The following is a 27,237-nucleotide window of genomic DNA, read 5'->3' as shown; positions in this document are numbered from 1 at the left end:
GTCTCAACATGTCTCCGGCCCGACCCATGAACGTGGACACACTCTGGACCTGGTTTTCTCGACGGGGCAGGAAGAGGGTGACCTGAGGGTGAGAAATTTATGTTTGACTCCCCTGTCATGGTCAGATCACTTCCTGGTGAGGTTTGTGCTCGAGAGTGACCTCTCCTTCTGTAAGGGTACGGATCCGATTGCGTGGGTCCGCCCCTGGAGCCGGATGGACCCGGATGGATTCCTGAAAGCCCTGGGGGAATTTCCGGCTGACAAGACTGGTGCTCCTGTCGAGGCTCTGGTCGATCTGTGGAACGGGGAGATGACCAGGGCTGTGGACGCGATCGCTCCTAAGTGTCCTCTCCCACCGGGCAGAGTCCGCTCTTCCCCTTGGTATACACCTGAATTACGGGCGATGAAGCGAGTTGGGAGACGGCTAGAGCGTAGGTGGAGGAAATCACGGGATGAATCTGACCGAACACACCTGAGAGCCCACTATCGGGCCTATGCTGTGGCGGTGAAGGCGGCGAAAAAGAAGTTTTTTTCCGCTTTCATTGCCTCCTCACAATGCCGTCCGGCAGAGCTTTTTCGAGTGGTGCAAGGCCTGGTTCGCCCGGGTCCTAAGGAAGATCCGGTTCCACCCTCAAAGGCCTGCTGTGACGACTTTGCCAGGCATTTCAGGGAGAAAATCGCTCAGATTCGTCACGAGCTGGACTCCACTAATGAATCAGAAGTTTCTGGGGAGACACCAATGCTGCCGTCTGGTCCAGAATTATTGGATGAATTTCAGTTATTGCGGCCTGATGATGTGGACAAGGTGCTTGGAGGAGTACGTCCCACCACTTGCCTATTGGACCCTTGCCCGTCTTGGTTAATAAATAATTCCAAGCACGGGATTGGGACCTGGATCTTGGAAGTGGTTAATGCTTCTCTGAGGGAGGGTCGGGTGCCTGCCCCTTTAAAGGAGGCGGTAGTCCGACCGGTCCTGAAGAAGGCGTCACTGGATCCAGAGATGGCCACTAACTATAGACCAGTGGCCAACATCCCGTTTCTGGGCAAGGTATTGGAGCGGGTGGTGGCGGGACAACTCCAAGCACTCTTGGATGAAACTGATTATTTGGACCCATTTCAGTCCGGCTTCAGACCCGGGTACGGTACTGAATCTGCCTTGGTCGCCCTGTACGATGACCTGTGCAGGGAGAAGGACAGGGGGAGTGCGTCCCTGTTGGTTCTTCTGGACCTCTCAGTGGCTTTTGATACCATCGACCATGGTATCCTTCTGGATAGGCTAGCGGGATTGGGGGTCGGAGGCACTGCTTTGCAGTGGTTCCGCTCCTATCTCAATGGCCGATTCCAGAAGGTAGTGCTGGGGGACTATGGCTCTGCGCCATGGCAGCTATGCCATGGAGTACCACAGGGCTCCATTTTGTCCCCTTTGCTGTTTAACATCTATATGAAACCGCTGGGAGAGGTCATCAGGAGGTGTGGGCTACGGAATCATCAATACGCTGATGATACCCAGCTCTACCTCTCGTTTTCCATTAATCCAGGTGAGGCAGTGGCTGTGCTGAACCGGTGCTTGGCCGAGGTAATGGGCTGGATGAGAGCCAATAAACTGAAGCTCAATCCAGACAAGACGGAGGTCCTGTTGATTGGCGGATCGGGCTTCGGAAAGGGTGGATTTGATCTGGCCCTGAATGGGGTTGCACTCCCTCATAGGGACAAGGTCCGCAGCTTAGGAGTACTCCTCGACCCGGAGCTTTCATTGGAAGCTCAGGTGACAGCGGTGGCGAGGAGCGCTTTCCTTCAGCTTCGGCTGATTAATCAGCTGCGCCCCTACCTGGAGTACGACTGCCTGGCGACGGTGACACACGCACTGGTGACTTCCCGCCTTGACTTCTGTAACGCGCTTTATGTGGGGCTTCCCTTGAAGACGGTCCGGATACTTCAATTGGTTCAAAATAGAGTTTGCTGACGGGGACGGAGTGTTATGCTCACATGACTGCAGTCCTCCGACAGCTTCACTGGCTTCCCATTGAAGTCTGGGCCCAATTCAAGGTGTTGGTTATGACCTATAAAGCCCTAAACGGCTTGGGACCTGGTTACCTGAAGGAGCGCTTACATCCATATATGCCTGACCGCCCCTTGAGATCTGCGGGAGAGGCCCTTCTCCGGGATCCCTCCGTGAAAGAAATTAGGAGGGTGGCTACTCGGAGGAGGGCTTTCTCTGCGGTGGCACCCAATCTATGGAATGTGCTCCCCAGAGAGGTCCGCCTGGCACCGTCGTTATTTGTTTTTCGGCGCCAGGCCAAGACCTTTTTATTTAAACACTATTTTAATTGTTAACAATATTTACTTATTTATCTGGCCAGGGCGACTTCTTTTCTTTTCTTTTATAACTTCTTTTATATCGTTTATATTTTTTATTTTATATTATTAATTTTAATTTTATATTGTTATTTTATATTGTATTGTATTGTGTTGTAAGCCGCCCCGAGGCTTCGGCAAGGGGCGGCATAGAAATGTTATAATAATAATAATAATAATAATAATAATAATAATAATAATAATAATAATAATAATACACAGATGGCAGCTGCTAACATCCATATTCGGCCACCTATAATTGGCATATAATATATGCCTGTGGATATGTTGGATGCTGAACATTGTCTGATAATGGCCCCTTTCATCGTATACCATGATACTTCAAAAAGAGGTCTGCATCTCTATTTGTACTTCTATACACTAACTTTCTTATCCAAGCAGAAGGAAACTGTCCATATGGGCTGCTTCTTTTAATTATTAGACTGTCTGTACATGCATCTGTATACACACTGCTAAAAGTAGTGTGTGCCAAAGGTATACAAGTGTGCCAAAAGTTTAAAAGTAAAATCCTGTGCCAAAAGTATAAAACTCTATACACCTGCATGTGCTTTTAGCTTGTGGCTGTGCAAAATGGAAGAGTTAAAGGGACCACTGAAGCATTGACAGGGTGGGTTTTTTGAGTGTGGGGGTGTATGGAAATTCAGGTGCACAGATAATTGCTGCTGGGTATAGGAAATATATGCACAATCAGATTTACGAATCTTGAATGAATCTTGAATGAATTTTGTCTTCACAGCTTGAGATAAAGAACCACATGTTCTTCAGTCCAATAAACTGGGATGATTTGTATAATAAGAGGATTACTCCTCCATTTGATCCTAATGTGGTAAGTAGCTTGTTCTGTAAAGCTTTCTATCCTAGAAGGAAGTAGAGACTTGAGAGCACATTTATAAGGGATTGCCATTCACAGACAGAGGGCTCCAAAACTGGAGCTCTATGTCTGTCTCATGCCCTGCTAGAGATGGAAATGCCTCCTTCATAAGTAGAGCTAGACAACCTGAGACTCATCCAGCTTACTTGCTTTGTTGTGGGAAGGATGGGCAATGGGAAATGTTAGGATTCTGCAGAATCTGTTCCTTCCTCCTTTCCTTCCCCATTCTCCATTCCAGTCTCTTTTCTTTCTTCTCAAGTCCTTCTGATGTCACTGTTGCACCCTTGGAAAAACCACTGGAATGGTGCTTTCCATGGTGGCTGAGAATATGCAAGGATAGGGAAATGATCCAATCTCATTTCCCTCCCCCACTGCCCATGGCATAGCAGTATCTATAGCCTTCAGAAAGGGGAGTCCATCATATTTTATTCTCCCTGGGATGCTTTTCCAGGGACTATAGAAGTGCTCTGTGAAATGCTTACAAGAGGTCATTTGGTCATGGTTTGCAGGACAGATACCCTAGAATATGTCTTTTATAATTGGTCATGAGTCTTCCTAACTGGTATATAGTTCAGATGACACAGCCAGACCACAGCTTGCATACTGTCCTTTGCCTCATTTCCCCTTCTGGTTTTGAGGCAAAGGCTAAATCTACCTTCTAAAAGCAAATAGTTGGAAATAATTTTGCAGTTCTGGTTGGAAGACTTTGAATGGTTTGAGGTGTCCTTGTTTTACCCAGTTTGGACAACACAACAAATGAAGTTATTGGTAACTTAGGGCAGTGGGTGGGGGACATGTAAGCCTGTGGTTTGGCTGGGATATCTGAACCGGGCATTCAGGTCAACATGTTTATTATGAAAAATAAGACCCTTTGCTGTCTCAACTCATTGGGCTGCAGGCAAGGAAACAACCTCATGTCCAGTTCTCCATACAAGAGAAGGGTATCTTAAACTCCAATGCTTTTAGCTAATTAGAGCTCAAGGAACCAACACCTTGCCTAGATCTCTTGCCTTCATGCATGATGACTTTTTATGGCAATTTTAAAATAGCAACAGTTGTAATAAACTGAAGCTAGATCATTGGAAATAACCTGTTCTTCCCTTTTAAGGCTGGTCCTGCTGATCTACGGCATTTTGACCCAGAATTCACTCGGGAAGCCGTCTCCAGCTCCATTGTTCGTACCCCTGACTTAGCTGCCAGCAGTTCCAGTGCAACAGATGCTTTTCTGGGTTTTTCTTATGCACCGAATGATGAAGATTAAAGCAATCTGTGTAAAGGCTTCAAAACCCAGTATTAGCTATTTAAATGAGAGGAAGCCGCTACTCTCTGACTAATCTTCTAACTGGAACAGAATGAAGGTCATCACCTTTGAGATAGGGACCTCATAATGTGAATGCTCTTTCTATTGAGGAAATGCTGATTATTCTAGTTAAAATTACTCCATTTCTACAGACTTGAATGCATTTAATGATACATACAATCCTGTGCCAAAATTGACGTTGTCCGATGAAATTGCAAGTTAACTGTTCAGATTGTTACAGGTTGCTTAAAGGGGACTCAAGGTATTCTAAATTATTAGTTATTCTGGTGTCAGTTGCTTTAGGCTTGGTGCAGTGACCATTCGGATTGGCTGGACTTGCACAATCACCAGGAAAAGGCCACAGAGGCTTCTCTTCCCCGCTGCCGCATGTCTTGGTCGTGCGCTGTGCGATTTGCCAAATACACTTGTGGCAAAGGGGTTGCTGTGTTGCCTGAACCCAACGAGGTGTGTGGCTTATTATACATTTCTGGGTAGTTTGGAGGCCACCTCATGCTGTGTGCTTCACCTGCTTCAGATGACAAGGCAACCCATGTGCTGCAACAGGAATTCAGAAAACTGCACAGTCTCCAAGCAGCATGTGCAGGGGCAGGGAAACGAAAGCACTGAGGCTTCTTCTCCCAGGTCATCCTGAGAACCAGCCACTGCCTGCAACTTATGATTCTCTTAGAATCATAACTCAGTCCCAGTTCATCCATCTTTTTGAGGCCCTCAGGGGATTCCCAGAGCAGGACTATGGAGCTAGTCAGTGAATCGTGGAATGCTTCCCCCACACTCACACACGCAGCTGTCTTTCTACAGCATATTCATTTTTTTCTTGCCTGATTGGTCACCTCTGGGCCTCGCCCACACCCCTCCCAGCATTGCAAACTGGAAGTATTACCATCTCCAGCTTGTATCCATGTTTCCATTCTGGATTGAAAGCACTGCTGCACAACTAACACTGGTAGGAGTGGCACAGTACATACCCCTTCCTATCATACAGTGGTTTGACAACCTACCTTGGAAACATTGCCAACTCTTCTCTGCTCACCTTTTTAGTAACCTTAAATTTCTTCCCTTTTATCTGAAAGCTACATAGTGGCAAGAGTCTGCTCAGAACTACCTCCTTATAGCATTGATAGAGAACAGACAGTTGTTTCTGCTTTTTAAAACATAAATGAAAGACAGATCTGTTTAAAGCCCTGCCTATTAAGAGCTGTGCAGCCCAAAGGAATTGTGCCAATGTGTAATCTTTTATTTACAAAATTAAGTGGTGCAACTAAAGCTGTCTTGCTATGCAGCCTCATTACCTTGATTTTACACTAAACCATTATCTGTGTCAGTGTGTTTTTATAAAACACTTCAATCACTGATTTACCAGTCTGAATCAGTCTTCTTAAGTCTCTTAGACTGGGAAGGGGGTCTTGTCTTCCTACAAAAAATGAATATGCAAAGTCTTGGACTGAGTAACAAAGCAAGATGATTCTAGAAAGCTACCAGCTACAAGCAAAACACATCTATCCTGCTGATGAACTATGTAGGTAGAACCAGAATGGATTACAATGGGCTTTTGGTTTGCATAGGAGCACGACTGTGATTGCCATTACCAGAAATAAAGCCAGGGCTTCTCCTTTTTTAAACACATTGTAAAGGTGTGTTTAAAATGCAATAAAGAGCAGGATATACCCTGGTGGCATGGTGAATTCAACTGTGATAAATAACATGTATTGCAGAAATAACTGCTGGATTTTGATGCCTTCACACCTCTAAAGCACATATCTTTTAGAAAACAATGGGCCAGTTTAATTTCCAAACCTTCCATTCACTTGTCTCATAATTCTGTGCATTTGTATGCTATTATGTTTAAGTACATATTAAGAAATGCCTGTAGTTTCCAAGTTTCCTGTGAGAATCCTTTTTTTGGGTGTGGGTGGGTGGGTGGGAGGGCTTTCATTTGTTATCAAGACTATGGTAGCAAAAAGGGATTGGTTCATATAACAATTTTGCCTGACCTCTAGTCTCTGAGTTTCATTGATATCCTGAGATAACTGAATAACTGTGATGAAATATATGTGCATTTTATCTTCTGAATCCCCCATTCCATTTTTATTCAGGTAAATATTTAAAATGTAATAAAATGTATCATCTATTTTAAAGAGGACAGTTTCTTGAATAACCAAGGTCCAGGTAACGGTGTAAAATATCCATTTTATTCTTTCTTTTAATACTTATTCAAGACCTTGTGTATGTGATCACCTGTATAGCATTATTGGCATGGATTAATAACTACAGATTATGGCCATATAAACTTCTACAACCAAGAAAATCTCTGGAGGATGCTGCTTACATACTGAATAGATAACCTTGGACTTGTCATGGCAGTGCCATGATTCTTAGATTGTACCTGGGTATCTGTGTGGCTTTCTGAGTCTATTGATTCCCGAGCATTTTGCTCACCCTCCTAAAACATCCTCATCTTGCCTACTTTTGGACACACATCATGAAATCTGCCTGGCTAGTCTTTGCTTGTATTCATTTTAAATGTGCTTTCTGGAAACTGTTTTCAATAGAACAGTTCTCCCCTAACATCTGTAATATGAAATTATTATTGTTACATTTATCTCCTAAATTTCTTCCTCATACAAGGAAACCAAGGATACTTATATAGTCCATTATTCCATTTTATTCCCATAACAACAACCTTGTGAGTAGGTTAGGCTGAGAGTGCGTGACTGGCCCAAAGTCACCAAGAGTGCTTCACGGCTCAACAGGGACTAGAATTCCAGTCCAACACTGTAACCCATCCTACACTGACTCTGTTTTGGAATGTCATGGTTTTCCATTCTGTATTTAAATTTGACTAGGCTAGCAATCAGAAGATTTGGTTTCTCCCTTTTAAAATGAGGGTCTTGAGAGGTCTAACTAAAATACCATCTGATTTTCCAGAATGAAAGCGCTGCTGCTTTGAACCCTACAGGCTATTTCTGCTTCACAGCAGGAGATGCCTCTGGACAAAATGCTTAGGCAGCATTCTGTGTGCTCCAACTCTCAGTGAGGAAGCATTCTTTTTCCAGCCTCATTACACATCAGCTCCTCTTCAGACCAGCACTGTTGTACTAGGGTATAGACCAGAGCTGGGCAACCTATTTGGACCCATCAGCACAATGTGGGAGTAAAGTGTTTGCATTGCTCTCTCTCTGTGGATTCTTACTTTTCTTGATTATGCAGCACCCTTAATTGTATGGAGGGCCCACAGTTGGAGAAGACACTCCCTTTCACAAAGTCACACTCTTTGCAACAAAAGCAAAGACAGGGCAGGTGTGGCTGGTGCCTGTCTTGCATGTTTAACCAAAACACTTCAGGAACACCTGAATAAAGCTAACACTGAGTGCTGGACTTCCCACAAGCAGCTTGTTAGGCACTGTGACCAGAATACTGGACTAGATGGCCCCTGGACTGATCCAGCATGGCATGATGTATTTGTATTTACAATTTTCTCTTTCTGATTTCTTTTTTGTACCTAAAGCTTTCTGTATAATAATATTTGCTAGTTCTATTATCATTATAACCATCCTTTGTAATTCTAGTGTATGTACATATAATAGAGTGAAATCCTATCTATATATGACTATTCAGAAATAAGTGCCACTGAGTTTAATGGACTTACTCTCAAGTAAATGGGTATATTATTGCAGCTGGGCAGTACAGTCCTCTGTGTCTACTAAACATCTGGATATCCAGAGGACTTTTCAACGAATGAACTATGAGATTGTTCTAACCTGGTAGCTAGGTCTCTGCAGTGCCCAGAAGGCAACAATAAACTACTTAAATATTAAATAAATAAATATTTCTTGCATTATGAATCCTATAATGAAACAATCTAGATTGGATTAGACTTTAAATCACTTTTAAAAATGGATTTTGGAATGCACCACAGCTATTTGTTATGATGGCAGCTTTGAGGGGCCACCCCAAACAGCCAAATTCCACAAGGATGGGTGTGATTTTAAACCTCAATTTGGAAACTTCACAATTAAGTCATTAACTACATCTTTTTGAGAACAGCCACTGGAATGACTTGTGCCTTTATATTCTGCATTTTTCTCAACTATGTATGATGCACCTTTCTCCAAATAATTCCAACCAACTCATGGAATACTTTATGATATAGTAAATGTGTACAAACTTTTTAAAATCCAGAATCCACAGCCACAGAAAAATTGTGCAAGCTTTGGCTGGTGGGGGCCAGGGAACATACTAATTAATTTGACATCTAAGCTCGAGTGGGCAAATGGTAGGCATCCATGTTTTCATTTACAACTCCCATCGGCCCTAGCAAAAGGCAGAGAATGATGGGGGCTGTAGCCCAAAATTGTGGAAGTCCACACGTTGCCTATCTTTATTTGAAGAGCACGCTGCACTTGGAAGGGCGTGGGGGTGCGAAGAGATCAAGTGGGCAGATGCAAAACCTCTACTCAGTCTGCTACAGCACATTCACTCATTTGATCAGTCTTTCCAGAATAAAACCAAATCATACCCCCCCCCCCCGCGGCGCCGCCTACGTTGGTGGAACCCGTTGCATCCCTCATTTCCAAGAATGAAAGATTCCACCAGCAAATTCCTTCGCATCGAGAGCATTCGCAGCTCGGCGCATGCGCAGTAAGCGAAGACCCGCGTTGTTAGGGTGGAAGCGGCCCTTAGTTACTGAGCGTAGCTGTTGCTGCTCTGCGTTTGCAAGGGCCTCGAAAACATGGTGGCGACTCCGCAGGTAAATTAACTCCCCGTGGGGGCTGGTTTTTCTCCCTTGGAGATATGTATGGGAAGAAAAACGGAGCAGAGCTGATTCCTCTTCGCCTTACATCTCCTGCCGATGTGCTAGAGTTGGGGAGGCGCCAAGCTTGACTTCCCTCCTCCCCCGCCGCCGAGGTTCCCCCAGTGGAACCGCTCAAATGCTTTTTGCCCCTCGTGGGCGAGAGCAGAACATGCAGTAGCCGTAGAGAAGCCACGAAGAGGAACGCTGTCGATGCCCTCTGCCCGGCGGTCAGTTGTGGCCCTGCCTGTCTGGGCCTGTGAGTCTCATCATCCCTTAACATTGGCTGTACTAGCGAAGGTTGGGGGGAGATGTAGGCCAATGCATGGGGGTGGGGCCACTTGTCCATGCTTGGGACGATTTCTTTGTTCTGAAGCCACTAGGGCAATTCTCTGAGACGCGGAAAAGAACCCTAATGGGGTCCATCCAGCCCAGTGTAGCTACATGGTCTAGTCTGGTCCTTTTACAGAGCCCCGGGTCGTTGCTGAAAAGAGCTTCCAGCAGTTGCAGCAATCAAGGGAGTCTTTTGTTTAATTTTAATCCCACTTTACCAACGAATGTAGAACTGCTTATGGTGTCCTAGTGAGGCTCCTGTGCTTGTAAAAGTTGTGTGAAAGGTAGAAGTTCAACAGGTGTTAGTGCAGTTCTGCCGTAAGTTGCTCTTACTGTATAGTTTCGGTTTTTTAATGATTGAGTGCTGTGAATCAATTGTCTAAAACTGGATTATTTGAAATAAAGGATTTCCATGAAGTTGTACAGTGAAGAATGTTGTCTTGAAATGAGGATGCATCTTTGTTTTCCAGTCGGTTATTGCTATGGCCTTTTGGTTTCCTGTATAATGATGGAGTTTTCCTCTCCTATCTGCCTGTCCACAACCATTAGGAAAATTCCTCCTGTTGTAGAGGTGTGGCCTGTGTGGAAACCCTAATATTAGGATCTTGGTTAGTTTAATTCCCAACATGCCCCTGATAATCCCAACTCAGTCTGCAATCTCATTCAGATTTGGGAGTAAATTCTAGTGCATGTGAGACCTATGTTTAGGTAAACATTCAGGGGCTGTTGTAAGCTTTGTGCGGTTTTTCCAGGTAGTAATTGTTCACAAACTGACTGGCGCAAATTGTCATTAATTACAGTGGGACTTCTAGATCATGCGGAAATTGGATTCTAGCAGCTGCATTCTAAATGCGTATTAAAGAACATAAGAACCAGGCAGATGAGACCAGTGGTCCAATTTAGGCCATCATTCTGTTCATGCAGTGGCTAACCAGCTGCCTACTGGATCTCACAAGCAGAATTTAAATACAACAGCACCCTTCTACCCAAGTTTTCTGGCAATTGGAGTTTGTAGGCATACTGCCTCTGATACTGTGCCATCAGGATTAGTAATCATTGATACCCTTCTACTACACAAACTCGTCCAGACCCCTTTAAAAGCAATTCAGATCACTGCATCTTGTGAAAGTGAATTCCATAGTTTATGCTCTTTGTGAAGAAGCACTTCCTTCCATTTGTCCTGAATCTCCCACCAGTCAACTTCATGGAAAGACCTTGTGTTCTAGTATTATGAAAGAGGGAGAAAAGTGTCTCTCTAGCCACTTTTGTTGCACCATGCATAATTCTGTACACATCTGTCTTGTTTTCCTTTACTCAGTTTTTTTTTCTAAGCAAAACAATTTCAGTTGTACATTTTCCTCACAGTGGGTTGTTTGACTCTTTTGATCATTTTAGTTGCCCATTTATTTCCTTTTCCAATTCTGCAATAACCCTTTTAGGTGTGGCAATCAAAACTGCATTCAATATTCTAAAGTCAGTACGACAGTGGCAATTTCAGTTTGCCCCTTTCACAGCAGCTGTACGCTGAGTTGATATTTTCATGAAAATGTCCACCATAACACTGAGATCTCTTCCTTGGACAGATCCCATCAGCTTATACTCAAAATTGGGATCCCCCCCCCCCACTAGCATGCCCATTTAGATGTCTATTCTCCCATTCCTTTTGGAGCTCTTCACAATTCATTTTGGATTTAACTACTCTAAATAGTTTGGTTTCATCAGTTAACTTGGTCATTTCACTACTCACTTTTAATTCCCTATCAGTTTCAAATAAATGGAAAAGCACTGGTCCTAACAGAAATCATTTATTTTATTGATCCACACGAAGATTTCTTATTCTATGATTGCCAATTTGCTCAGGAGTCTTTGGTGCAAAGTCTTTTGGCAGTCCAAGTAAACTGTCTGTTGGATCACCCTTGACCAAATATTTATCAATATTCTTAAAGAATTTTCAAAGGTTACCTTTGTAGAAGCCATATTGATATTTTTTTTTAAAAAATCCCAGCTTTCTCTTCTATATGCTTACCAATTCTATCTTTAATAATACTTCCATCCAATTTACCTGGAACAGATGTTAAGCTAATCAGCCTGTAATTTCCTGGATCCTTTTTTAAACTGACACAAAACTGGGTGGGCTAATTAATACTAGCTTGTTAATACTGAGAAGATAGAAAGAAGATTCAGGGTGATCTTGATAGGGTTGGAGCACTTGGCTGAAAACAACAGAATAAAACTCAATAGGAACCAATGCCAGGTTCTCCACCTAGGAAAAAAAAAACAAAATACATTGTTACAGGATAGGGATTACATGATTGAGCAATATTACAAATGAGAAGGATTTTGGAGTTGCTGTAGATCACAAGCTGAATATGAGTCAACATTGTGGTGCAGCAGCAAAAAGGGCAAATGCTATTTTAGGCTGCAGTAATGGAAGTATTACCTCCAAATCCAAAATACTATTTCCCTTTTACTCAGCATTGGTTAGACCTCATCTGGAATGCTATGTCCAGTTCTGGGCACCACAGTTTCAGAAAATGCAGACAAGCTAGAAAAGGTTCAGAGGAGGGCAAAAAGGATGATCCAGGGACTGGAAATTAATCCATGTAAGAAGAGATCGAATTGAACTGGGCATTTAGCCTCCAGAAGAGAAGACTGAGGGGAGAAATGATAGTACTCTACAGGTACTTGAAAGGCTGTCACAAAGAGGAAGGCTAGGATCTCTTCTTGAGCGTTTCAGAGTTCAAGATAAAGAATAATGGGGTCAAATTGCAGAAAGCCAGATTCTGGCTAGATATCAGGAAATGTTTCCTGACTGTTAGAACAATCTGACAATGGAACCAATTACCCTGGGAGATTGTGGGTTCTCCCACACTAATGGAAGTCAAGATGCAACTGGACAGCCATCTGAGAGGAATGGTTTAACTTTGAGCAGGGGGTTGGACCAGTGGCCCTCTGATTCCTTCCAATTTTGTGATTCTGTGGTTGACTATTCTTCAGTCCTTTGGTAGATTGGCTACTTTTGAGGACATGTTACCTATTTTTTGTAAGAAGGTCAGCAATTTTGTATTTGAGTTCTTTAAAAACACTAGAATGGATACTGCCTAGCCCTGGTAACTTAATAATGTTCATTTTGTCAATAAGGTGAAGAATTTCATCTTTTGTCACCACTCTCTGCCTTAGTTCCTCAGACTCCCTTCCCGAAAACATCAGTTGAGGTACAGATTAAAAGAACTTTGCTTCCCTGCAATCTCTTGTGATACCGCTTTTATGTATCATTCTGTGGCCCAGCTGCCTCTCTAACTGGTTTCCTGCTTTGGATAAAGAATTCTTCATTGTTGGCCTTGATGTTGTTAGCAATACATTCTCAAAATGCTTTTTTGCATCTCTTATCTGTTTGCATCTTCCTTGTGCAAGGTTATGCTTTGCTTTGCTTTCTTTGTTTGGTCAAGCCCTCCATTTTCTAAAAGAAGGTTTCTTTTCTCTAACAGCTTCTTTGACACTGCTTGTTAACAAGTTTCCATCTGTGGATTTGTTATAAAATATGTTGTTATTGCATTATTGTTACAGTACATTTCTATACTGCCTGTAGTGGTTCACAACATTTAAAGTCATCCATCTCAATTTCAACCAGGCCTGACCCTGCTTAGTTGCCAAGATTAGGCAGGATCAGGCAGGCTGTATATATGATTTATTATTGCTTCATCATGTTGTTTTGATTCTCCACCACATACATACATAAATCCATTAGAAATAAATAAAATTGCAAATCCTTTGTTAATTTGTTATTGCAGTCTGCTTTCTAGAATGATTGATGAAATATTCTTTGTTAACCTATGGACAAAACAATTTTAAAGAAATTTATGAACACTGTTGACACTTGTTGGTTTTCCTTTGTTTATGTGCTTGTATCCTTCCATCTTTGAGGTGACTATGGAGGGAGAGCTTCGAAACGTAATAATCTTCAATGCTTCCAAAAAGGAGATTTTTACTATGAGCAATGGCTATAGAATTCTACAAAAAAAACTTCGCAGTAATTGGAAAATACAAAGGTGAGTGGAATTAGCAGTTTTTAATGTCTGTTTTGATACCTGTCAGCCATAAAGATTTTATCACTGTTATATGAGATGTGAACATTAGTAATCTTTCTAGGCCAGTGTTAAAATTTGAGAGGAAGGAATAAAAATGCTTGAGAGTACAGAAGGCAAGGACTTCTCTTCAGTAGTTATATTATGTTCACTAATATTTTGTAGAAAATGTGTGTATAATTATAATAGCTACACATTTTAAACAAGTGTCTTATATTGGCTTAGTGCAATGCAGTGGCAGAATATGAGCTGCATAAAAATGCATTCATGGCTTAGCTCAGCCATAGCCTCATGAGATGGGCCTTGGCATTATTCCATTAACCTCAGCCCTCTATCTGAATATGGTAATAATTGTACAGGTGAAGTGAAGCCTTCCGTTTAACATGTTTGTACAGTTGACATAGTTCTTCTTGGTTTGTAATATAGCTCATTTGAAACTTTAGATATTGAAATAAAAATTAGATACACTTAATACACATTTCATACTTGAATACTGACTTCACCCCCATACCCACCTAAATTCCTATATCACTCTGTCCCAATCTGATGCTCGCAGGATGATTTGGAGAAATTCATATCAACACCAGTGAGCATGTCCACCAGGCAGGAATGCTGGGAATTGCATTCCAAAACATCTGGAGGACGCCAGCTTGGAGAAGGCCACCCTCCAGCTAGTTTTAAAGTGAGGACAAAAATGCAAAATTATTGTTGTATAACAGCTGCCTTGAGGAATTTATTAAACTACAAAGTGGATACAGGCTGTTTGCTCCTACTCCACTCTTCCCACATGTGTGAATGGGTACACAAAGCCAGCATGGATAGTTTATTATCACATACAAACCAAGGAATATGGTTTATTATATTCAAACAATACATCAGTTGTAAACCAGGATTTGTTACTTTTTATTAATCTTTGGGTACAATAAACTATAATCCTGCATCTGAAAATAATCTGTTTTGTTTATTAACTTGTGAGCATGAAAAGCAAAGCAGGAGTAAATGGCTGCAATGCACAAACATAGAGCTTATACAAATTGTGGTTTAAAAAGCCAGGATTCTTTGCGCCTGTTTGATTTATTCTTTGATTGAATTGAGGAATCAGTTCCTTGGTTGATTATGTGTAAAATAAAGTTTCACATTTGAACACATCTCAGGTGAAACATACTGCCTTTGTGATTGCAGGTAACATATATGTCTTGCTAATTTGTCTGTAGCTTAAAAGATGAAATTACTTCAGAGAAGCTGGCTGGAGTAAAACTGTGGATTACAGCAGGACCCAGAGAAAAGTTTACAGCTGCTGAAGTATGTAGTTTTCAATAACACATGAGTAATTACTTAAAGATCTGCCAATCATTTTTACTTCTCCGATACTGAAAACATCTTTGCAAAAATAGCTACTCTTGAGATTCAGTGGTTCTTTGACATGCCATCCTAAGGGACTTTGTGATTCTTAGGAACAGAGTACAATAGCACTAGTTATTTGTTTTGTAATATTGAAAGTAGGATGTTGTGTACAAATACTTCAGCGCATAAGTACAATACCCTGTATGCTTCAGTTCCAGCTAATTCTTGATTAACCAATCACTAGGACTCTTGCAAAGAATGTTGCACAAATGGCCCTTCACCTAATCCAGTAAAAGTGCTGTCATACTTAGGCATAAAAAAAAAATCCTGCAACTTCCAGTGTTTGCCTACCATGCCTTTTGAGCTATACTGTGGACTTTTTTTATAGGACTTTTCTATCTAAATGTGCATAGGTCTGTGTTCCAGAGCACTTCTTGACTCAGTTTTCACAAAACAGCAGTAGTTTGTGGGTCAATGCAGCCAGAGTTTGCTGTAGTGCAGTGTATACCTGGCATATTCTATGACCTTTTGAATATTCAACCCACAATTGGGGGTTGCTGTGTGACACTTAAGCCCCAAGACTATAGGTTAACCATGGGTTGTAGTTAACTGTGGGTTGTTTAACCTTGTACTAAATGAAATTATCTGGGTTTTGACATCATGTAGCAATGCTCCAGTTGAGGATTGAGTGGTCAAAATGGCTGGAGAACACCCCTGGCATCTTAATTGTCCCTTAATTGACCATGATTGTATGCCGACAGCCCCATTATCTACTAAGCAGTGTGCTTCCTCAGAATTGCTTAATGCATGTTAACTATGTCTTAATTAGTGGAAAATGCTGGGCATGCATTTGTACTGTATAGATTTAAAACACATTGGCAGGTTCACAAGGATTAAGAAAAAGAAAATGCAGACTGAACAAGATTGATATCAGCTCACATCTAATGTATATGAAGCAGTAGTTCATGTGTTACCTTGTAAATTCTTAATTGCACTGCTTATTCCATAGTTTTATGATTAATCTGCATATTGTCTTACAACAGAAACAACAGTTTTTTTAAGGAGGTGTTTTTATTATAAGTATTGTCTAAAAACAGCAAAATCTTTTGTGATGCAATCTTTTGTTGTCTGCACCTAGCTTTTAACATTTTTCCCTCCTCAGTTTGAAGTTTTGAAGAAGTATCTTGAAAATGGTGGAGATATCTTAGTGATGCTGGGAGAAGGTGGTGAATCTCGATATGATACAAACATCAACTTCCTATTAGAAGAGTATGGGATCATGGTCAATAATGGTAATAACTGATGTATCGACAGAGGCTCTTCTTTTGTCAATCTGCAAAATATAACAAGAAATGGCAAACCACAGGCTACTTTCTTGAGCATTTTTTTCAGTATCCAGGGCTAATGATGTTAGGCCCAAAGAAAATTAGACAAATGACTTAAATGTAATTTTGCTAGCTTCTTTTTTCCATATCAACAGATTTTGAAAATGCTAAGTACAGTGAATTCTACAGCAGTAATATCTATATTATGCAGTATTTTCTTTAGCTGCAATCCTTAACTCTGAGTAGAACATAAAGTGTGAACTGTGTCTTTTTTTAGCCTTCAGCTAAACATTCTTTGAAAGCTAATTTTGATCCCTTGGGTGCTCTGTAGCAGTTATAGAGCCTAGTTTGCAAAACAAAACCAGATGGGAGACTTTATTGGCTGGGACTGTGGGAATTAAAATGGACTCTATGTTCTTCACTTCTGCTTTGAACTGACATGGATCAACAGCTGATCCTCCCCAAGTTCTCAATGCATGTTCTGTACTCAATGTAAGCTACAGCAGAGCAGTACGCAGCTTATACAAGATGCATTAATGTGATGCATAGATAGGTCTTGTTTTGAAGTGAATAGTCTACCAGGTTGTAGCAACAGTAAACCAAAATGAAGCCATCAGGAGAAGGATGTTAAAGGGAAGCTCAAAAGAAAGCTTTGCATCTATATATTTCATTGTGACAATTCTGTTTGTGTTTTTGCTGGTTATACATAAATGTCACCCTATGGATCTTTCACAGAGAGTATAAATTATCCCTAGCTCCTCAGAATGTGGAATTATACCTCGTAACAGGAATTCCACCATTGTTCTTTACTGTAAAAAAACAACAACTAGTGGTTTTATTTTCTTTTCATTTTTTTAAGATTCTGTGGTGAGAAATGTGTATTATAAATACTTCCATCCTAAAGAAGCCTTGGTCTCCAATGGAGTTTTAAATCGGTAAGTAGCAGAGGATTTATTGGTGTAGGCAAATTCTATCATAGATAACCTTTGTATAGTTTGAGAATATGAATTTTAGATGTTATTGTGCTTATACCAAAAAGGGAAATCAGCAGAGCTGCAGGAAAAACAGTGTCTGGGATAATAGATGAAGACAACAGTGGAAACGATTCACAGTAAGTATCTTTTTACCAACCATATTTACCAGTGTCATGACTCTTTATTCTTGCATTTTCTCCTAAGGAAGCTTTTTGTTGAAAGCATTACAATTTTTAGAATGCACTACCAAATGTCTTCAATTCTGTATGTTGCCTCTTAAAATACTGATTAAAGAAAATGCAGAATTATCTTGCATAATGTCTTTATTCATTTATACATTTATATGCCTTTGCTGCAGCCTCAGAATGGCTTACAAAAATATCAATATAGATAACAATAAAATACAAATCTCAATAAAAACAATCAATAAACAATATAATTAAATAATCAATAAAAATAAACAAATCAAAAGCGACTGTTAAAAACCATTAAAAACACAATTTTTAAAATACTATTTAAATAAAAAGGTTTTAACCTGGTGCCAAAAAGAATATAATTGATGTTATTGATCTTTTATTTAATGCAATATTTAGAGTCATTTTTAGCTGCATGCTTTAGACATATCAACACAGAAAGGAAGAAAAACAGGATCTGAGTGCATATGAAAGCATGATCCTATGAATTACTGGCTTAGATCAAGAGATGGCCTTCTTCTAGTGGACAGCTGCAGAATAGCTGTTCCCAACCTAGTGGGAGAGCACTGGGTGAAAAAAAATGACACCCGACCCCCCACAAATCCCAATAAGAGTGTGTGAAAATAGAAAAGCCTAATAAAGACTTTGAACAAGTTGCCTTTTGATATACTTTTTATGTCCCAGAGTTTATATGTTTCAGCCTGTATCTTATTTACCATGTTAGCATCTCCTACTAGATGTTTACCATGTTTACTTATTTACCATGTTAGCATCTCCTACTGTGAAGAGAATTCGTGGAACCATACTAATATATTGTTCTGCTTCCGTGCATAATTCTTTGGAATAATCCAGCATTAACTTGATGCTTTGCACTAAACAGAGACAGCATATGAGAGGAGCAGAATTGCATGAAATGATGTAGGCAGAGAGAAAAGGAGGTATACACTTGATATGGTAAAATTGTATTTAAAAGTGTGCATAACTCTGTGAAACAAAATGCTTATGATGGTCTTCCTTCCTTTTTGTAGAGCTCTTGTTTTTGTGTATCCATTTGGTGCTACGCTAAATGTGATGAAGCCAGCAGTGGCTGTTCTGTCCACAGGATCTGTCTGTTTTCCTCTTAATAGACCTATTTTGGCATTTTATCATTATAAGGTACATTATTATATGAACCGTCAAATGCTTACATAACTTCTGTGTAACTTAGGTAGAAAAGTATGTAGATGCTGTTGCTAAAATAAGTGTCAGATATTTAAGACAAATGCTACACAGAACAAAACTGAAGACAAGTCCTGCTCTGGGCTTACAGACTAATATTTAACCTACTTTTTAGTGTATTTTATGTAGGGTGGATAAAACAAGCAATGATGTAAAAAACTGGCTTTACTTATTAAAATCAGTTTTTAAATAGTTTATTTAAAAAACTAATACACTTTTATCTAAATTTTTAAAATTGGTATAATTAAATTTAATGCAAAGGTACTAAACCTGTACTTTCCATCTTGTAAAAGTGAAATTACCTACCAAGGGTGGGTTTGGTTTAAATCAAATAAATTTAAATCATGATTTAAATCACTAGCTTTAAGGTTGCAGAATATAACAAGTATACCTGACAAAAGAATGCATGAATTCAAATGCATGCACACAAACACACCTGATGCTTCCATAGATACTTATAATCTATAGAATGTGCTCTGTTTTTTTCTTTGATAGAATCAAGGTGGCAAGTTAGCTGTACTAGGATCTTGTCATATGTTCAGTGACCAGTATATAGAAAAAGAAGAAAACAGCAAGATCATGGTGAGCCGCTCTTGCTATGTAGTTCGTTGTTAATTTAATACTGTGTATTCAGATGATCAGTTTACCTGTTTTCATTGAATCTTAACAGAGTGAGTTTACTGTCATTGTGATACAAGTTTTTGCTGTTTTATTCTTTCTGTCAGGTGTACAGATTAGCTTTTCTATGTATAGTCTACAGTAATAGAATCCTACATCTTTGCAAATTACCTACTATGCTTTAGCATTTCCCTTGACAGCTTTCAGAACTCACTCTCCAGAGAAACAGAGTGGGTAATTTACAAGGAAATTAACAAGGCACCTATACTGTTGCAGACTTTCTGTAGCAGGCATGCACTTCTATGTGCTTTTGAAATACTGGAAGGGAAATAATGACAGCACTTGTGCACTTGGAGAAGTATCCAACTAGAAAAACAAAGGTTGCAAACCAAGTAATTGCTTCAAAAAGGAGTTGCCAGTACATTCTCATTTGTCAATTTCATCCTTCAGTAGGTCTTGAACTCAACACTGGTCAGTTTCCTCTTTCAGTTTTATACTTTCCTAGAATATGAACTCCAAAAGCAATAACTGGATAAGCCACAGCTGTTGGGTTGGGTCAGTGCAATTAGTGCTGCAGCATTGGTATACTTACTACAAAAGTGTTTTTTTTAATACTTGTGCACTTGCAAATGATAGAAAAATAAATTAAGCTCATTTTCACCTATACTGTTGTAGTAATTACACCTGCCTGCACTAATAGTGCTGTCTTGTTCAGCCATTGCTTTCAGAGTTTGGGGTGCAGGAAAGTGTCAGTTTAAAAAATAATACAGTGAGGGATGAAATTGGATTATAACACCTAAAGAGGTGTTATTTCTCTGTACAGCTGAAGAAAATAAATATTGGACAAATGTATGTGCTTTTGATTCACAGAAAGACGCTTCAGAATCCATTGTGTTCTTCCAAAGCACCACAGTGTGTTTAGAAGTCATGAATGGTAAATTGTACAGAAATGAGATTGTAGTCAGAATGGGATCAGAAGCCAGAAATGTTACTCTCTGTAGGGACAATTATATGAGAGGGGTTCTGCTGCAAATGTCCATGGGATTTGTGACAGGAACAGGTGGAAGAACTTAGGAGGAACCGAACCACCTGCTTTATGAATCAACCTAATGTTAAGCACAGTTTGTTGGTTTGGGTGACAAACTGGAAGAAGGTTCCAAACTACTTCTCCCAGCCATATGGAGGAGGAAACACACAAGGTCAAGGCTTGGGTAAGTATCGTCATATTGACATCTAATATGATCTTACTAATAATCATTATCTGTTAATATTTGCTGCTTACACATAAAGCTCACAGTCCATTCATATGTCTTTTTCCCTACTTTGATCTGCCACATATAGTGAGAGTGAATCATGTTAAAAATTCCACAACCATAATTGTTCTGGTTTCTTAGGATGTACTTTTTCAATGGCTTACAACAACTGACATCCATTTAAATCAGATTGATGCAGAAGATCCAGAGGTAAACTATATTTTAATGATTATTAATTTTCATGGTGCTTGGTATAAAATGTCCTTACCAAATTTACTGTTACCAAGCTTTTATTTTGTCTTTAGGGGTTGTTTTTATTTTGTCTTTTTGTCCTTAAGCAGGGGCAAAGGCTCAGTAAGCTTATAGAAAAAAGTTGAGCAGTGATGTTCATACTTGCTCTAATGAGGATTCATTAGTTCTGTAAATGTGTCGGCATTGTCATAACCTGAAGTTTTAGATTACTCTGTAATCATGTCACATTGTGAAGAACTTGCAATGGGACTAGAAAGTAAAGCTAGATTTGTTGCCTGCGGGATTCACACACTGATGGATTTTATAATTCGTTTTCATCAGCAGTGGACATGATCAGTTCTCATGATCACAGAGAGAAAATTAGCTGAAGTGGCTCATTTTTCTTCCCTGCACATGCTACCTAATTGGCATAATCACCCTCACCATGGACAAGTTGTTGTGAAATCTGTGACAAGCTGGGTGGCTGGGGTGGAACAAGCTTTGGGTTTGAGGATGACTTATTTATTTATTTATTTAGAAAATTTCTAGGCCGCCCCATTCGCCAAAGCCTTGGGGCGGCTTACAAATAAGTAAATTAAAATACATAAATAGCAATATAAAATACATGTAACAGTATAAAATAAGTCACCCTTATAAGCTACCAAGCCTCACTTGGTTCAGATATCATGGCAACATGCACCCTGCAATGTTATTATACTAATTAGATGGCTTGCAACCAACACGTGTAGGGTGAGAAAATATGCCATGGTAGTGTTTTCTCTCCATGATAGGTATAATCTGGTTAGTATTTGGAAACAATGTAGATACATTTATTTTAACAAACACATTTCACTGGTCAAAAATCTTTTAAAATTAATTACCTATAACAAGAGATGTAAGTTTTTACAACCATAGTGATGGGATAATAATTGGACAAATCAAATTAAAATCCAAATTGTTAAATTCCAGTGTGTTGTTTGCTTGACAGTTGCTTTAAGGCACATTTCTTATGCAGTTGTTCATTTTGCTCATGCTGGTCCGCTTTTAGTTACAGCAGAGGGTTTGCTCAGTAATTTCCATGATTTTACAGATATCTGATTATACAATGCTTCCGGATATAGCCACCCTGTCAGAGCGACTGCGAGTGTGCCTCCAGGAAGGAGATGAGAACCCACGGGACTTCACAACACTTTTTGACATGTCCATTTACCAGCTGGATACTACAGCACTCCCCAAAATAATTAAGTCTGTACCCAGTAACTTCATTTATTATTCTGAAAACAGTATCACTTTATTATACTGTGTGATGTAGTGCTTAAGAGCATGGGACTGGGATGCAGACAATCTGGGTTTTAGTCCTTGCTCAGCCATGGAGCCAATCAGGTGACTTTGGGCCAGTCAAGGACTCTCAGCCCAACCTACAACACAGGGCTGTTGTTCTGGGGATAATATTGAGAACAGGAGGAGAATTATGTAAGCTACTTTGAACTTTAAAAAAAAGATGGAATATAAATCTGGGGGTTTTTTTTAATGATCATTGATTCACTGAATTTTTAACATTTGTCATAAAATCTTGAATGTCAGGATATGCTCTCAATTGAAAAATAGATAAAGTCTACAGTTTGGCATAGCTGTTGTCTAAGATTCCTTGCAATGTTAACAGTACATGGCAAAACTCTAAAGCAAAAAACAGCGCCAGGCATACTTTCAGCCATTCCTGCAATTTGCATACCTCATTGTATGTTAAGATACTGTACTCAGTTTGACCACAAATCTAGAAAGTCTTGTTGCACAAACTCATGGACTGGACAGGCATAAAACACAGCTTGTAAAAATTTAATATGTTCCTGTTTGGTGTGAAGTAGTTTCAAGATTGTTTTAAGTTTACCCCCATCTTGTTTTCTCAAAGCTATGCGTTTTTGTGTTTGCTTGCAATGGACACTGTATTGTCTTTCAGGCAGTCCAGAAGGGGTGACAAGCAATGTTAGGCCATGGCCCAGAAAAACTTTTCACTGTCTTTCACAGAAGACTGTGTTCCCAGGTGTAGTCATAGAGATAGGAAGATCCTGTGGCTGTAGCTCTTCTAGAAACTGGGAACCCCTTTGCCACAATGTAGCAAATTCTTTGAATTTTTCTGTTTTCTCACCTCATTACCAGCTAGACTTTTAAGCTTAAATGGAGTGCATGATGGCTCAGCCTTTAGCATCATGGTACCTACTCTTTGGATCTCCCTATGAGTTCAGATTAGGCAAATATTCACCCTTCTGGTTTTTCAGTGCCTCTAGACACTTTCTTGTTCCAATGAACTTTGTCTGCACAATTATCTTGTCTTTTTCATTGCTGAGATGGTATACCATTTCTAAGATGTATACTGTATTTTTTAGGTTTAATACTGTATTTGTGTAGTGTTTAGAAACAAACCCACTGTCTGCTGCCTCCCCCCTTCTTTCTACATTGAAGGTCTTACGAGCAGCTGAATGTGAAATATGAACCACTTCAGCTTATTCAGCCTCAGTTTGAAACTCCACTGCCTGCACTCCAACCAGCAGTGAGTAATAATGTCATTGATGATATAACACAGTGTGTAAGGAAAACAATTATTGCTTCGAGCAATTTACATTTCAGATATAGGGTTGGAAAGAAATACAATGGCAGTCATAGACTACTAAGAAGATAAAGGACAGGTTAAGTGATTTTAAAGCTAGGATAGACACCTACATAAGCTTTAGGGGGGGTAACCAGGGAGGCTCTGACAAATGACTGAGCAGGAGGGCCAGAACTTACAGTGGAAAATGAGAGCAAGGGTGAAGCAAAGGGCCTTGTAGGTGACAGAAAGCTCCTTTTTCAAGGGGAGTTAATCAAAATGAGGAACAGCTATCATTTCACAAAGTTTTTTAAAAGCCTTGATAGGGGCACCCTAACTAAAGAAACCAGGTCTTTGCTGTTCTTAATGTTTAAGTTATTCCCTAAACCAACTTTTAGGTCTGCTTATTACTTGAAATCTGTTGCACACTTTCTCTTGTGTGGTTTTTCTGAAATTGAACCTGGGAAGATTGAGTTTATGAAAGTTATAAATAGAGTAGCTTATTGTTTTCTGAAGTTGATGTGGTATCAGCTGTTATGAAAGTGGATTACTTAATCTATACAGTACACTTTTTCTGTTTGAACAAGTAAGGACAAAACTGGATATGATAGTACCACCTTTTCTCTTACTAGGTTTTTCCACCAGCCTTCAGAGAACTGCCTCCTCCCAGCCTGGACCTGTTTGATTTGGATGAAACTTTCTCTTCTGAGAAAGCTCGACTTGCCCAAATAACAAACAAATGTGAGCAGTGCAAACATTTTAACTTATAATTGCTAAACTAAGACTAATCTGTTGCTGAGAACTCTCAAGGTGAAAATAGAGCAAAGAAAAGCATACAGGTTTTAGAACTCTGGACAGCTTAAAATGTTTATGCACCCAAAATTTCCCACATTGACCTATGATTTGGTGAATATTAGGTCCAAAGCTTTACACTCCCTCCTCCCCAATGTATGTTAAATGATAAGCACTCTATATTGGCTCTTCCTCTTGTAAGACTGTATCCATATAGCAGCTTTCCCCATGGTTGAATTAAGAGGAAGCAAAATTTAGGTTGGGTTCGTGTGGTCTACAGCTCCATCTCTATCCACTATACTACAGGTAGTTGTCAGTCAGCATGGATGGTGGCAAGGGCCCTTCCTGTCTTGTGACTATCAGTTATGCAAATTGACGCTACCCCTGCCCATACCTGCACACACTGTTTGCTTTGGAATTGTTCCAACTGAAAAAAGCATAATCAGAAGCATGAATCTAGATGACACACAGTAGAGAAATGTAAAGTATTGGCAGATATTAGGAGTGGCAGTTCCATAACTTCACCCAAATATACCCTTCAGTTGGCTATTTGTACCAGGAACCCATATCTTTGCCATTTCAGTCCACCTTTAAAAATCTCTCCCAATAGGATCTTGCTGTTAATTTGTATAATTTCTTGACCTTCTGCCAGGAATGTTAAATCTTAGTAAAGTTTTTATTTCTTAACAGGTAATTTAAAAAACTTTTCTGTAGTTCTGCTCAAGATTAATTATACATACACCATGACTTCCCTAAATAGCCTTCCTTTTAAAATTAAATTTACCAGTTCTTGTTCACAATATAACATTTAGCAAGGAGAGCCTTTTGGCTATTAGCTGATACAAGTATGAGATACGTAAATAGCAACATTTAGGGGAGTCAATAAAGGCCTTTAGGAAGAATAAAGCATTTTCATTCTAATTAAGGTACATGCTAGCTGCTTTTAGAAATTTAAAACTTCAAGAAATGCTTACATCTTTATGTAGTCATACTATTTCTGTGCTCTTGTTAGGTACTGAGGATGATCTGGAATTCTATGTCAGAAAATGTGGCGATATTCTAGGAGTTACTAATAAATTGCCAAAAGAGCAGCAAGATGCCAGACATATCCTGGAGCACATTTTCTTTCAAGTAGTAGAGTTCAAGAAGCTCAATCAGGTAAACTCTTTGACATTTTCCCTACAACTCTTTCTAATGGGTCATGGGAAGATATGTAAGCTAGAAAATAGAGTCCTTTCTGAACTCAGTGAGGCACCACATATTTGATCATAAAATTGGGTTTGAAGATTTAATTCCTTTTTAGAACAAGTTGGTTACTCTAACTTAAAGAAACAAAACAAAACTCCTTCAGATTTTGGGATTCTGCAGAGCTCCATTTAAAAAGCAATAGTGAATGTCTTGCAGGCATATGCACATAAACCCTGTGCAGACATGAGTCTGTGTGTTGCCTCCTTCCTATTCTTTTATGCTTTATTCTCTTCACACCTGCAGAATGTTAGAACAGTGTTGTAGCTGCACCAATGTCAGCGCTAATTATAATTAGGTGAAATCAGAGTTTGGGATTCTATTTCTAACAGTGATTGCACACAGGTTAGCATTAACATTAGTGCAGACACCATCCTGCCCTGTGATTAGCTCTGAAAATGGGGAAGGAAATATGCATGCTATGTAGGGCAGAAATTGCAGGGGTTAATCCTAGTTTAGCAACTAGTTTGGAAAAATTTGTCTGAGGCATATAGTAAATTCAAAAGATGAATATCTTCATTTGTTTGGACCTTTGCATCTGATCACCAAGAAGAGAGTTAAGAAATGGAGATGCATTTGTCCATCTCTGAGCTGAGCTTCCCACTTCTGTTACTTCAGCCATTAGGAATATCAGAGTAGTTGAAGAAATAGGGCATTTTTCAAGAAATATCTTCACAGGTGAAACTAATGTGGCTTTGAGCATATGAAGTCAGCTTTCTATTCATAGTGTTTTCTACCCTTATTATAAATACTAAGAAATGTGGTATGCTCTGCAAAATAATGCTAATAAGCACATTTCAAGGTTTGATAGTTATTGTTTCATTAAAATACAAGGAGACATCCTGCAGCATCTCTCATAATGGCTACACATATGTACTACAGAATTGCATTGCCCTTGAATTTTCCAAAGGGAATGCTATCTTATCTTCCTTTGAGGAAAATTACACCAATGCTATGATTCAACAAATGTCTTTTTTCTCCTTGACAACCTTAAGCATGCCCCTTTGTGGCTGAAAAAGAAAATGGCCTAAATTTGAAAGAGAAAAAAGTAGAAAAATACTTTAAAGGAAAATAAATGCAAGAGAAGGTAGGGACGAAACCATAGTTAGGTGGTGAATGGAGCTAACATGGATATTGCTATAGTAGCACTAAAAGCTTTGTAGTAAATAAATCAAAGTGTGTGTCATGTTCAGTAATTAATGCAATACCAAATGCTGAACTGCAAAATGTAAAAAGCATTTGAAAAATCAGGGGGCATTTAATTTGAAAAAGCAGTAATGAAAAGTAGCTTTGGGACTGATGCATGTTTTGATAAATATCTATTTTCTTTTCCAAAAGGAACATGATATCGATACAAGTGAAACTGGATTCCAGGGTGGCTTTTGAACACTTACCTTCTCTCCATTAAGAAAATGTATCTTCTTTGAAGAGGAAGCAGTAATGGCACACTTCCTCTGCTTTGCTAGTTCAATAAACTGGTGACTTCTTCCTGCTATTTTTCTGTGCCCTGTTGGATCTAGTAAATATGTAGCTCATCTGAAAGTTCAATGCCAAAACAGGAATGGCCTTCCAGGCAGCAATAATTTTGATATATTTCTATGTATGAAGCCTTCCATATGTATTTTTTAAAAAAATAAAGATACCATTTTGTACATCTTGGAAGTACTTGCTTCTGGCTGGGTGT

At 39.6% G+C, this 27,237-nt stretch overlaps 2 protein-coding genes across 8 annotated transcripts in view; both read left to right on the top strand.

Annotated features, from left to right (window-relative positions):
* Positions 1-6,447, top strand: part of SGK2 (serum/glucocorticoid regulated kinase 2) — a 22,127-nt gene extending 15,680 nt beyond the window's left edge. For both annotated transcript variants that reach the window (XM_044440379.1, XM_044440380.1), the window contains exons 12-13: positions 3,113-3,202; positions 4,356-6,447. In XM_044440379.1, the coding sequence (XP_044296314.1) occupies positions 3,113-3,202; positions 4,356-4,508 (243 nt within the window). In that variant the 3' untranslated portion in view covers positions 4,509-6,447. The remainder of the gene's footprint in view (positions 1-3,112; positions 3,203-4,355) is intronic.
* A 2,768-nt stretch (positions 6,448-9,215) lies between these two features.
* IFT52 (intraflagellar transport 52) lies at positions 9,216-27,215 on the top strand. Of its 6 annotated transcripts, none has more exons than XM_044440295.1 (15): positions 9,217-9,315; positions 12,832-12,905; positions 13,615-13,739; positions 14,990-15,077; positions 16,282-16,411; positions 17,304-17,379; positions 17,484-17,555; positions 18,641-18,767; positions 19,326-19,412; positions 20,843-20,911; positions 22,023-22,177; positions 23,393-23,480; positions 24,149-24,257; positions 25,321-25,466; positions 26,892-27,215. In XM_044440295.1, exons 3-15 carry the CDS (start codon positions 13,621-13,623, stop codon positions 26,937-26,939), a joined length of 1,314 nt encoding a protein of 437 aa, XP_044296230.1. In that variant the 5' UTR covers positions 9,217-9,315; positions 12,832-12,905; positions 13,615-13,620; the 3' UTR covers positions 26,940-27,215. The 6 variants fall into 6 exon arrangements, with proteins under 6 accessions (XP_044296229.1, XP_044296230.1, XP_044296228.1 ...); XM_044440293.1 differs by lacking the exon at positions 9,217-9,315 and adding an exon at positions 9,326-9,616; XM_044440294.1 differs by lacking the exon at positions 12,832-12,905 and having other exon boundaries at positions 9,216-9,315.
* The last annotated feature ends 22 nt before the right edge of the window (positions 27,216-27,237 follow it).

This window comes from Varanus komodoensis, unplaced genomic scaffold (genome assembly GCF_004798865.1).
Source record: "Varanus komodoensis strain SLA01 unplaced genomic scaffold, ASM479886v1 scaffold37, whole genome shotgun sequence".
Taxonomy (NCBI): domain Eukaryota; kingdom Metazoa; phylum Chordata; class Lepidosauria; order Squamata; family Varanidae; genus Varanus; species Varanus komodoensis.
This window is presented reverse-complemented; position numbering and strand designations above follow the sequence as displayed.

What these genes read in the sequence shown, in the direction of transcription:
- IFT52 (XM_044440293.1), top strand. Translation starts at nt 9,571, where the DNA reads ATGCCCTCTGCCCGGCGGTCAGTTGTGGCCCTGCCTGTCTGGGCCT. An exon ending in AAAAGTTTACAGCTGCTGAA is followed by an intron (nt 15,078 to 16,281) that starts GTATGTAGTTTT and finishes TTCCCTCCTCAG; the next exon opens with TTTGAAGTTTTGAAGAAGTA. An exon ending in AAGAAAACAGCAAGATCATG is followed by an intron (nt 19,413 to 20,842) that starts GTGAGCCGCTCT and finishes CTGGTTTCTTAG; the next exon opens with GATGTACTTTTTCAATGGCT.